Here is a 13,163-nt window from a genome sequence, read left to right as displayed (position 1 = left end):
TTGCCCTGCAGGCTAAACTGGATTTTTCACATTTTTACACATGGTCTTCAAACTGCTCTGCCCAGTCTCTGAACTGGCAAGGCCCAACTCACATCCAGTGATACATCACTGAGTGGGAGCCCTGACGTGTGACATGACTGATGATAGATAGATAGAAAGATAGATATATACTTTATTAATCCCCAAGGGGAAATTTGTCGTGACAGTAGCAGCACCAATAAACCAAACACACAAGAATAAAAAACAAAACACAAAATATAAGAAACAGGGATGAAAGATATAGAAGTATACAAAGTAAAATAAAAGTAAAATACAAAACAAAACAAAATATATATGTACATATACAACACACATGCATACACAACACACAACACCAATGACAAATCAAATCAAATTCAAAAATATTAAATATAGACAGTGTGCAAAAAGCAAAGTGTGTGTATATGTGCAGATGAAATGAAATGTGTGTGTATGTGTGTAGTGCAAACAAATGAAATGTGTGAAGTGCAGATCAACATAGTGTAAATATTAAGTTATTATTGCACTACGATCTGGCAAGAGATGATCTGTTGTAGAGCCTCATAGCCGTCGGCAGGAATGTTCTCCTGTATCTGTCCTTGTGGCAGCGGAGCGTGAGGAGAGTCATGTGAGAATAGTTTAGTGCACACGCGTGTGAGTCTATGGATAGCAATCCAAATGTGTTAGTTTTCCCCCACAGTTGAAGAAATATGCTTCTGCTCTGCTAAACATGTGGCAAAGGCAGCATTTTCAAATGCTCTCTCCACTAGTCGGCAGTAGAGGGTTACACACTGAGTGTGTGACAAACAGCTCCTTCATGCCCCATTTCATCCTTCTGTAGCCTCTGATTATTAAGTAATGTTTATTAATTCACTATCCACACAATTTATTCAACAAGACTACTTGACACTGTTGACAACTGAACAAATCAACATAAAACAATCACATTTACCACATTACAAACCACACAAAAATAATGTGTTCATGTCCTCCTTTCTTATCATTTACAAAGCATTCTCCAGATAATGTATTAGATTAAAATATGTAAAACATACTACTCTTCTTTATTTGTGATTATTTCTTTATTGACAATGTTAAAGGATGAACTCCCATGATTTACATGAACATGCAAAACAGTTACAACGCTTCTGAGCGGGCCTGTGTTTCGCTGCCCACGCTCCTCCAGAGCTTCACCTCATCAAGCTTCTGGTTTAGGAGCTGGACTTCATGCTGCAGAGCCTCATTCTGAAGGGGACTCCTCAGTGTCCTCCAGGGTTTCCTTCTTGAATGCTTGATTATATTTAAATTGGCTGTTCACCTATATATACAAATGATGTCAGACTTCCCAGATTCCCTCACTTTACAAATAAAATAGGTTGATGGGGTTTGACCTTCAACTCAGTCTGAAGTCTGGATTACTTTAGGTCAAGTTTAGATTCAACACCTGTTGGCTTGCTTCACTGTCATCCCAATCCTGAGTCTGTCTCTTCCTGTTCGTGTCTGTATCGTCATGCGACCACCACTAGGTTGTGACGACGAGTGGTGCCGGGTTTTTCACAGTTCTCGTAATTCAACAATAATTTTTTGTCTGATCAGGACACAATTTCTTTTCTTAGCAGTCCTAAAAGTGGCGAGTAACACAGGTGTTGTGTGGCTCACTGCAGTTGGTGCAATTTCACACATTTCACAAGCTGGTTAGTTTGCTGACCAATACCTTTCTTTGACAACTGCCTTTGTAAAAAAGTAAAATTCATGCTTTTGCTTTGTTGTTAATGGGTTTGTTGTTAATTTACAAAGATTTTAAATGAATTATGTAACTGCAAAATGTGGCAACGGTTACAGGGCTAACATCATAACCAACTAGTCACATATTTCCAGTTCTAAATTGCAGAGAAAAAGAGTTTCTTAGGGAGACTTAATATTAGTTGTAATTGAAACAAAATAAGCACTCAAATACTTAACTACTTTATTCAAGTGGATTTTAATTGAAAATTAGCAGTAATTAGCCATCCCCTGTGTAGCTTTCTGTATACATATAGCATGTTTGGAGAAATATAAATGACTCTGTGGGTTAACGTATACATATAAAGCAGAACTGTTTGCATCGAGCTTCCTGGAAATGCAAAACCCACAAACACATTTTTCTTCTTCGATTCACCGTTCCCCTTCAAAGAACGCCAACAGTTGTTAAGAGGTTATTTAGCTGATCTGCAGCCAGTGAGGCAGCATCAACATGCGATGCTATTTCAATGGAACTCTGCTGATGAGTGTGCTGCCGCCAGTGTTGGTGACAGAGTTTTTATTTGGAGTCCTTGGAAATGGTTTGGCCCTGTGGATCTTCTGCTTCCACATGAGGCCCTGGAAGAGCAGCACGGTGTTATTCTTCAACTTGGCGATGGCGGATTTTCTGCTCAACATGTCTTTGCCTTTCCGTGCCATCTACTACATCTCAGACATCCAGTGGAAGTTTGGACACGCTCTGTGCAACATCTGCCTCTTCATGTTGGCAATGAACCGCAGTGGAAGTACCCTCTTCCTGATGGCTATCGCTGTGGACAGGTACATGCGTGTGGTCCATCCCCATCATCCCATCAACTCTCTGAGTATCTCCAAAGCCATGTGTGGCGCACTTGCAATGTGGTTGCTCACCATCTCATTGACAGTTCACGTCTTCAATCTGAAACACGTCAACACAACCCGCTGTGAGAGCTTCACGGTTGATACAGAAATGCACTATCATCTGAACTGGCACACGTTTGAGTTTCTCTTTTCCTTCTATTTTCCTATGCTGGTGGTTCTCTACTGCACATTCCACATTATTGTCTCCCTGCGAAGGAGACAGTTGGCCCAGCAGGCAAAGATTAAGAAGGCTCTCAGGTTCATCGTTCTGGTGGCGGTGCTCTTCCTCATTTGCTATCTCCCAAGCAACATCGCACAGCTGCTGATTTGGATCCAGACCAAACAATTAACCAGCAAACTCCCCGATACTGAAGTTTGCTCTGCTCTGGAGGACCTGACCGTTGTGTTTTTCATCACTATTAGCCTGACCTATCTCAACAGCGTGTTGGATCCTGCCGTCTACTACTTCTCCAGCCCTACCTTCAAGAACATCTGCAGGAAAGTTCTTCATCTCTCCCAGACGGACACTGCTAAAAGCACAAGGAGGAAAATTCGAGAAACAGGCTCCCAGTCGCTCAGCCAGCTCTGATCACATAACCAAGAAAACCATGACGATGGACGCAGCTCCGAAGTTACAATTTAAAAAATTGTCATGTAGGAGCTAGAGATGTTAATTTTAACAGAAGTTATCCAGTATATATTGAATGCAAAAAATGTATTGCCTTCGGAAAACATGTCATAGCAACGTTGCAAAGTTTTTATTTTTATTTTCTACATATATTGATTGCATGTTTCTGAATATTTCCTTTGTATAGCATATGCTCCTGTAAAGCTGTGAAATCATTTATCTTTCTAATATTTTGTTCAATTTACAGACAATTGTCTAAACTCACCATGAATTCTGTTTTGTTGTTATGTTACTGAAGTCCAATACATTAACCAGATATCGTTTTTAAAATATTAGCTTATGAATGAAATATCATCTTTTAAGTGAAAACTATCATAATTATGGAAAGACAAATATCATTTGCGATGATAAAAATATCTCATGTCTCATAGCTTTCTAAGCAGGCAATCTGTGGTCATTATGATATCAAGTCATATTAATGCTATATAGAGAGGTCCTTTTAGATGAAAAAATAAAAAAAGATTAAAATTCCAAATATTTGTCTTTGGTCATTGCAAAGTCCTCCTTATTGGAACGAGTAATTAAAACTGTTGTTCTCAGAAATGTGGCATGTTTTCCTGGATTATTTTATTTAACATGAAGTGCAACCCTAAATACATAGGATTCACGACAAGAATTGAGCACCAAATATCTAATAAATCAAGGATTCATATTAAAATGTTGCATTCTGCGATCCCAGCTTGACAGGAATGCGTTGGCACTGTAATGCATTATAACACAAGCGAATATGCAGTAGTCTGGGCAGAGCGGCCTAGTATTGAGATGGTGAGAATATATTTTCTAGATAAAGGACATCCACTTGGTTAATAATACAAAAAATGTTTTAATGCAAGGAGAAAAAACTATTTAACTGTAAAGTATAACTTCAGCATCTGCCAACTTGTGGCATCTGCTGACTTCCGATACAGTTGATAGATCTCAAAAGAGAGGATGTGGTTCAAACATGTGGTGAAACAACATGAGAAGACAACACGTGAAAAAATAAACACTCAAATACTTAACTACTTTATTCAAGTGGATTTTAATTGAAAATTAGCAGTAATTAGCCATCCCCTGTGTAGCTTTCTGTATACATATAGCATGTTTGGAGAAATATAAATGACTCTGTGGGTTAACGTATACATATAAAGCAGAACTGTTTGCATCGAGCTTCCTGGAAATGCAAAACCCACAAACACATTTTTCTTCTTCGATTCACCGTTCCCCTTCAAAGAACGCCAACAGTTGTTAAGAGGTTATTTAGCTGATCTGCAGCCAGTGAGGCAGCATCAACATGCGATGCTATTTCAATGGAACTCTGCTGATGAGTGTGCTGCCGCCAGTGTTGGTGACAGAGTTTTTATTTGGAGTCCTTGGAAATGGTTTGGCCCTGTGGATCTTCTGCTTCCACATGAGGCCCTGGAAGAGCAGCACGGTGTTATTCTTCAATTTGGCGATGGCGGATTTTCTGCTCAACATGTCTTTGCCTTTCCGTGCCATCTACTACATCTCAGACATCCAGTGGAAGTTTGGACACGCTCTGTGCAACATCTGCCTCTTCATGTTGGCAATGAACCGCAGTGGAAGTACCCTCTTCCTGATGGCTATCGCTGTGGACAGGTACATGCGTGTGGTCCATCCCCATCATCCCATCAACTCTCTGAGTATCTCCAAAGCCATGTGTGGCGCACTTGCAATGTGGTTGCTCACCATCTCATTGACAGTTCACGTCTTCAATCTGAAACACGTCAACACAACCCGCTGTGAGAGCTTCACGGTTGATACAGAAATGCACTATCATCTGAACTGGCACACGTTTGAGTTTCTCTTTTCCTTCTATTTTCCTATGCTGGTGGTTCTCTACTGCACATTCCACATTATTGTCTCCCTGCGAAGGAGACAGTTGGCCCAGCAGGCAAAGATTAAGAAGGCTCTCAGGTTCATCGTTCTGGTGGCGGTGCTCTTCCTCATTTGCTATCTCCCAAGCAACATCGCACAGCTGCTGATTTGGATCCAGACCAAACAATTAACCAGCAAACTCCCCGATACTGAAGTTTGCTCTGCTCTGGAGGACCTGACCGTTGTGTTTTTCATCACTATTAGCCTGACCTATCTCAACAGCGTGTTGGATCCTGCCGTCTACTACTTCTCCAGCCCTACCTTCAAGAACATCTGCAGGAAAGTTCTTCATCTCTCCCAGACGGACACTGCTAAAAGCACAAGGAGGAAAATTCGAGAAACAGGCTCCCAGTCGCTCAGCCAGCTCTGATCACATAACCAAGAAAACCATGACGATGGACGCAGCTCCGAAGTTACAATTTAAAAAATTGTCATGTAGGAGCTAGAGATGTTAATTTTAACAGAAGTTATCCAGTATATATTGAATGCAAAAAATGTATTGCCTTCGGAAAACATGTCATAGCAACGTTGCAAAGTTTTTATTTTTATTTTCTACATATATTGATTGCATGTTTCTGAATATTTCCTTTGTATAGCATATGCTCCTGTAAAGCTGTGAAATCATTTATCTTTCTAATATTTTGTTCAATTTACAGACAATTGTCTAAACTCACCATGAATTCTGTTTTGTTGTTATGTTACTGAAGTCCAATACATTAACCAGATATCGTTTTTAAAATATTAGCTTATGAATGAAATATCATCTTTTAAGTGAAAACTATCATAATTATGGAAAGACAAATATCATTTGCGATGATAAAAATATCTCATGTCTCATAGCTTTCTCTAAGCAGGCAATCTGTGGTCATTATGATATCAAGTCATATTAATGCTATATAGAGAGGTCCTTTTAGATGAAAAAATAAAAAAAGATTAAAATTCCAAATATTTGTCTTTGGTCATTGCAAAGTCCTCCTTATTGGAACGAGTAATTAAAACTGTTGTTCTCAGAAATGTGGCATGTTTTCCTGGATTATTTTATTTAACATGAAGTGCAACCCTAAATACATAGGATTCACGACAAGAATTGAGCACCAAATATCTAATAAATCAAGGATTCATATTAAAATGTTGCATTCTGCGATCCCAGCTTGACAGGAATGCGTTGGCACTGTAATGCATTATAACACAAGCGAATATGCAGTAGTCTGGGCAGAGCGGCCTAGTATTGAGATGGTGAGAATATATTTTCTAGATAAAGGACATCCACTTGGTTAATAATACAAAAAATGTTTTAATGCAAGGAGAAAAAACTATTTAACTGTAAAGTATAACTTCAGCATCTGCCAACTTGTGGCATCTGCTGACTTCCGATACAGTTGATAGATCTCAAAAGAGAGGATGTGGTTCAAACATGTGGTGAAACAACATGAGAAGACAACACGTGAAAAAATAAACATCTCTATGTTAAAATGGATCCCCGAAAACTCTGCAGACAGCCATTAAAGGGTTATTCCCTTGACAAACAGCAAACTCAAATACTGTACATGCAGGTAATAAATAATGTATTCATATAGCAATGCAATAGAGAAACCAACCACCGACAATATACATAACTACAGTTTTTAACGACAGAAAACATTTTGCAAACATAAAAAACGAATGTGTTTGATATTCTGCTCCGTCTATAGAAGCTAAAATGCCACGTAATTAATACTTTTTTTTCAAATAAACCTCATGCCTTACAATGCAGACTAAAATTACATTAATACTCACGATATAACACATTTTTAATTTGAATGCAAACACAGAAAACATTGTTATGTTAGGCTTTGATGAGTTAATTATTCAATTAGAAGAAATAAGAGACTATTGTTTTCTCGTCACACAGCCTCCCGTGCAGCAAACATCGTTTTGACATTAAAAGAGAAATGACCTCAAACAGGCTGAAATGTGGCTCTGAATTCAACGTATATAATTTGTGGAATTAAAATGAGGTTTAGTCCTTCCTTATTCTATGAAACAAACCGGAAGCACCCTCTCAAAGAACAGTGCATGTGCTTCAGCCACTAACTACCTCCTCAGCTGGCAGAACCCTTTGGTATCTCTGAGCACTCACTTATCATCGTTTACCGAGTATAAACTGAACCGGGACTAAGTGGGCCTTTTCTCCACAATGACAAAATGCAGAGCTGCATATCCTTGAATTATTTCAGATCATAGTCCCCTGTGGGCAGGAGTAAAGATCCATGCAAAGGTGCCTCATGGTTTCCTGCTTCCTCGCAGATCTATCGAGTGGGTCGTGGTGGGTAACTTGCATAAGTCAAAAAGTGAAGTCTTCCATTAAGAATGATGAGGATCTCAAAAAAGTACCCCTCCAATGTGTATGGCTAAATATACTCGAGGCTTGAGTTAAAAAACTATTTGAACTCAGGCAGGATATGTTTCATAAAGGTGAACGTAACAGAAATTAAATAGAGTGAACCTAAATTAATCAAAATGAAGGCTTAATATAGAGAGGAACAAAGCCTACAATAAATTCATTCCGGATTAACTACAAGGTCCTAGTACTCACATATAAATGCATCAACGGACATGCACCCCCCTACCTACAAGAACTTATCACTCCCCTAACCTCCACCCGCACCCTCAGATCCACAGGCCGCTCGCTCCTTCGGGTCCCCGACACCAAGCTCCGCACCATGGGCGACCGGGCCTTTTGCTCGGCAGCGCCACGCTTGTGGAACAGTCTCCCTGACCACCTGAGGGAAACTCAGACACTGAACTCTTTTAAAACTGGCCTAAAAACCTTTTTATTCAGGAAGGCATTTCTTTTACCTTGAGTTAATTTATTGTCAGCTATTACATTCTGATTTTTTTTCTTTTTATGGGTTGCTTTAACTATGTTTTAATCGGTTTTATTTGTTTTTACTATATGTGTGGCACTCTGAGATTCTTTGAAGGAAGAGTGCGATAAAAATGAAATGCATTATTATTATTATTATGTACAAAATTCAATTCATTTCTGTGTAAACACCAAAACAAAAACAAAATAGGAAATTGGCAACTGATCTTTATAAGTTTGACATTTCAATCATTTTCATCATTAAGACAATTTTTTTTTTAGACTCTTAAAATGATTGTGATTTATTTTCAGCTGCAACTTGTTGTCATACATGACCTTCTTCTGCATGTATGTATTATTGATTTTTCTTATATATTTTTTCAAAAATTACACATCACAATCAATTATAAAAATTATGGCAACTAACGACTATTTTGATAATCGATTAATCTGTTGACCATTTTTTCGATTAATTGGATTTAAAAAAACCTGTAATGTTCAACCCTTCATTTAAAACAGGGTTCGTATGGTCATGGAAAACCTGGAAAAGTCATGGCATTTTTAAATGGTTATTTCCAGGTCTGGAAAAGTCCTGGAAAAAAATAAAATCCCAAAAGTTTTGGAAAAGTAATGAAAATGTGTTATATCCATAGGTTCATTTACGTTGAGTATAGAGTGTATGCTTTGGAATTCTCATTGTTAGTTTAAATACTACATCTTCTCACTTTTTTAGACACCGAGTCTTTGAAATTCGTCGCCAACTATATTAATAATCGATTTTTATAGATTTTATCGATTCGTTGTTACAGCCCTATGTCGAACAATAGTCAGCATGTAACTCATAATGGCGTGAAGTCCAGCAACGTTCACTTCATGGTTCATTTAAAGCCCGGCATCAGCTATTTACTTTATACTCTTAAAAAAATCATAAAAGTGGTGTTCACTTGTGAAGATTATCTTGTTGAAAAAAGACGTCAAACGACAAGCTGTTTGATACGTTGGAAAATGGTGAGATATTAGACAATTTGGCACGAGGAAATATTGATGTAAAAAGAAAGAAAAGGGTATAGCTTTAAGGTGAAGATTAAAGAGTATAATGTTGAAATGCTTGTCAGTATGCTTCTAATTCTCCACAGAGGAGGCGTCAACTACCCATAATGCACTGGTACTGTTACTGCTCAACCTGCTGCTGTCACAGCCCTGTGTCCTGTGAGTGTGTATGCATGTGCACATACAGGGATGCTCGTATTGATATATATGCTATCGTATATCTCATGTGCGTGACAATATTTCTCGAGTGTGTTGTGTGTGTTAGATGAAGCTGGGTTCGCGTCTTCATCAATTATGTTTTCATAGTAGGTAAAAAAATGAGTCATATGAAATTCACTTGTATGTGTAACTATGTTGAGTTGACAACCACTTTATATTTTTGATATTTCAGAAACCTAAATATACAGGATTAAATGTATACAGAAAAAAAACTGTTGCACCAAAGGTTATGAGAGCTCCCACTAAATTTCTCAAATGAGGCTTTCGGGGAACAGCTTTCAATTCACTTTGGATATGCCTTGGATAGGCATGTTAGGCTAATTTTACAGGAGTGGGAAGATGTTAGATAAATATAAAAACTTTATTTTAAACTTCGCCGGTCAGCTATTCATTTGGACTCAAATCTTTGGAGAAAGACAGAGAAATGAAGATGAAGCTGAAGTTTAAACTTCCACAGAAGTCCCCGGCACTCCGATGTAGAGTAACTGTTAACCTGCTTATTGAGCAATGCCTACATTATTCCTGACGGTTAACAAAAGTCAGTTTTATCAATTAATTTTACAATGTCTGATAGTTGACAGTTAAACATCAAATCCATGTCCACCGTCATATTGAACGTTCAACAATCATGTCTAATCAAGCCACTGGCTCGTACACGTATAATAACGTATACAGTAGATACACCTGACACCCAAATACTGTGATGGTAAAATAAGTGAATGAAGACAATAGGAAGGTATAATGAAATGATTTATTATGAACTCCTCCTTTTCTCATTGATGTAAGGTCCTGACTTCTTTCTGTGATTATTGACTTGAGATCAAATAGCGTTCTTGTTGCAGCACATAGCACATCTTCATCAACCAAAACTAAGAGTCATACTCAGTATTCAGGTCTGCAGTGTGATGGAGGAGGATAGGAGGAGAAGAAGTATGGAGCCAAAACCAGGCCAAATAGTTTTGTTTGTTTGAAAAAAAATGTGCACCCAAATATTAAAGTTTTAGTTTTGAACTTTGAAAAATTCAACAATGTATTTGAAATAAAAATGTGTATGAACATTTTCGTTGGGTTAAAATATAATGTTGATTCAGTCCTGCTCATCTTTTCAGTAGCAGGCGGGGATGCTCAGAGGGGACGCCGCTTCACTCCAGTGGGTGGAGCTGCAGAGTTTTTTCTAAACCTCTTTATCTTGTGATCGGTCAACTGTTGGTTGTCAAAGTCGCCACAATCAGCCATCTTTCTTTTGACACTTGGCGAGAAGCAACTGCTGCTGCTTGAGGTGGACGGACCTGTAGAGTTTTTTCTAACCCTCTTTATCTTATTATTGGACAACTGGTGGTAGTCAGAGTCGCCACAATCAGCCATCTTTCTTTTGATGCCTTGTCGCTGGCTAAGGGCGTGTCGAAGGTTGGGAAAAGATGACCAGGACGGCAAAGTAAAATTCAAAACAAAGTGGATTTAATTAAGTGTGGTAGAACAAAAGTCTCAAAGACACAAAACATTTAACGTGCAGCACGGGCCTGGATGAAGTCAGCTCAAAGCATCGTTCGATAACAGACTGGCCTTCTCCAGGAGAACATGGCTCTTTATATCTTTAAGAGCCAGCGTGATTAGATAATATAGATGGAGACGTCACTCGGTTTAATCTTTGTCCGTCTCATCGTTGGAGCTCAGGGTGGTCCCACCCTCTGGGCTCACGACAGCAGCACTGGTTGGTTAAAACAGATGTAGGTGTTCCTGGTTTAGACTTTGAACACCTTCTGATGGAGCTCAGGGTGGTCCCACCCTCTTGGCTCACGATCTTCTCGTCATCATCATAATCAGTGTGTGTGTATGTTGTTCTCCATCTAAAGCAGGAGCTGTGCAGTTTCTTTAATATAATAGAAACTAAAAAGGCATTAAAACTATCTGTTGCTTACATAAACAAGTTCTTTGACGGTGACAGGTACGGCTCTTATTTAAATCTCAATTCTACGACTGAGCGGTCAGGGTGAGGTCAGAGCCAAGGGTTGCACAGAGTTCCTGATTATCTTCCCTGTGTGGATGTGTCATCTTCTGGCCGAGGTCCAGAAGTGTTTGTTCCTACAGTATCTGTGCTTCTTATCCAGCAGTGTCAGTATGTTCCAAAACATGTGGGTGAGCATGCGTATGTGCTGTTCTCTCTGGTCAGAGCCCGAAAACGGAATCGAGCCATAGAAGGACACGAGGTTTGGTGCTTCGGGGCCTTAATGCAAAGTGAGGGACATGGGGTACTATGTATGTATTTTTATATTCTTAACAGGCGCCTCTCTCAGCAGAAGCAGAAGGAAGGTTCTGCTGGACGCGATGGGCGGATGAGGATGACCGCTGCAGAGACCCACCCACAGCTATCCCACTGTCAGTAGTCCGGTTCTGGTACACAGTCTCAAAACAGGACCGTACACTGCAGACAAATGACAAATGACATGAATAAACTCCCACATTCAGATAGATGAAGTTTAATTCCGGAGATCTCAACGTCAACTTACTAGGAGCTGACATGGTATCTTCTGGACATGTGGTGCATGCTGGTGAATGGATGCTGGAGCACCTGACGGGGTGTAAGTCTCTTAGCAGCATCAAGCTCAAGCATCCGACTGAGGATGTCCCCAAAGTAAAGCCTGCCAGTCGATTCTGAAACTATATCAACAGACTTTTCACTCCTGATGGGCTGGATCTGTAACATGAAGAACCAATAACAGCGGTCAGGAATATCTTAAGTCACCTCCAGAAGTGAATTTTTTTAAAGTGAATAATACAAAAACAACAACACCTACAGGCAAGAGATGATACAGCGAGCAGAATTTGTTGGACCTGGTCTCCAACGGCCAAATCCCAGTCTCACGATAGAACTGTTCTGGTGTCTGAAGAGATTGTTTTATTGTTAGCAATAACATTCTGAGTGCAGTAAACATGGACAAACAGGCAGACAGATCCACATATTCTACAGTATGTTAGAAATGCAACATAGACAGAATTAACGAAAGAAATTCTAGGTCAAAGAGAAAGTCAGCGAGGTCAGAGTAGTGTTGAAGTGGCAGTACCTTGAGTTTCCAGAAACTGTTCTTGGAGTTGCGTTGGAAAAAACAGCCAGTTTTCAGTCCCAGGGTGAGCAGGGTGTTTGGTGGATGACCCTGAGTCTCCACTATGTACCTCATCTGAAGATACAACACAACGTCAAGTCACAACGGGGTCAGCGAGTTTCAACCAATTCATTTTCATATACATTTTCACCACCGCCAGAGCAATTGCTCCAATTAAAACAACCTAAGCTTTAGCAACAACAGGGGTCATAAAGAAGAGGTTTAAAATATAAATAGTTTACATTTCCTACACACACACATGGACACACAAGTAAATCCAATGATTCATCTTCCCGTACTACTCACCATGTCATATTCACTCCTGCCGGGGTAGAGGAGGCATCCGAGGTAGAGGAACGCAGCGACGCAGCCCACAGACCACATATCCGTGGCCTCGGTATACGGTAGACCCAACATAACCTCTGGAGACCTGAGAGAGAAAAAAACAACCATGATCACACTAGCCATGATGACAATGTCCACTCATTTGAGAGGCATCTGTATTATTTACAACTTAAAGCATATGACCTATTATCGTGCGTCAAACTGGAGGTCCCGTGCTCGCTAAAAAATGAGAATCTGAATCCGATAGATACGGTTAACAATATTTAATGGCAAGAAGTCTAAGCAGTAAATTGAAGCTACGATCGTAGGGCCGACCGGAATATTACGCCACAGACTAACAGCAAAGTAGCTGATAGGGAACTGTCTTGTAACCTTCCGACCGTCTAGAGAACGAACTCAC

General features: G+C 39.6%; 3 protein-coding genes across 3 annotated transcripts; 2 read left to right on the top strand and 1 right to left on the bottom strand.

Annotated features, from left to right (window-relative positions):
* Positions 1-2,251: 2,251 nt before the first annotated feature.
* LOC130197454 (hydroxycarboxylic acid receptor 2-like) lies at positions 2,252-3,226 on the top strand. Its single transcript, XM_056420176.1, has one exon. It carries the CDS (start codon positions 2,252-2,254, stop codon positions 3,224-3,226), a length of 975 nt encoding a protein of 324 aa, XP_056276151.1.
* Positions 3,227-4,598: 1,372 nt separating this feature from the next.
* LOC130197385 (hydroxycarboxylic acid receptor 2-like) lies at positions 4,599-5,573 on the top strand. The gene has a single exon (XM_056420046.1). It carries the CDS (start codon positions 4,599-4,601, stop codon positions 5,571-5,573), a length of 975 nt encoding a protein of 324 aa, XP_056276021.1.
* A 6,018-nt stretch (positions 5,574-11,591) lies between these two features.
* Positions 11,592-13,163, bottom strand: LOC130196097 (homeodomain-interacting protein kinase 2-like). The gene is made up of 5 exons (XM_056417963.1): positions 12,725-13,163; positions 12,380-12,493; positions 12,113-12,199; positions 11,825-12,012; positions 11,592-11,739 (listed from the first exon to the last, which is right to left on the bottom strand). The coding sequence occupies exons 1-5, from the start codon at positions 12,884-12,886 to the stop codon at positions 11,592-11,594; spliced, it is 699 nt and encodes a 232-aa protein (XP_056273938.1). The 5' UTR covers positions 12,887-13,163.

The sequence above is a fragment of the Pseudoliparis swirei genome, chromosome 7 (assembly GCF_029220125.1).
Source record: "Pseudoliparis swirei isolate HS2019 ecotype Mariana Trench chromosome 7, NWPU_hadal_v1, whole genome shotgun sequence".
In the NCBI taxonomy this organism is placed as follows: domain Eukaryota; kingdom Metazoa; phylum Chordata; class Actinopteri; order Perciformes; family Liparidae; genus Pseudoliparis; species Pseudoliparis swirei.
The sequence above is the reverse complement of the archived record's forward strand: the minus strand, read 5'-3'. Positions and strand labels throughout refer to the sequence as shown.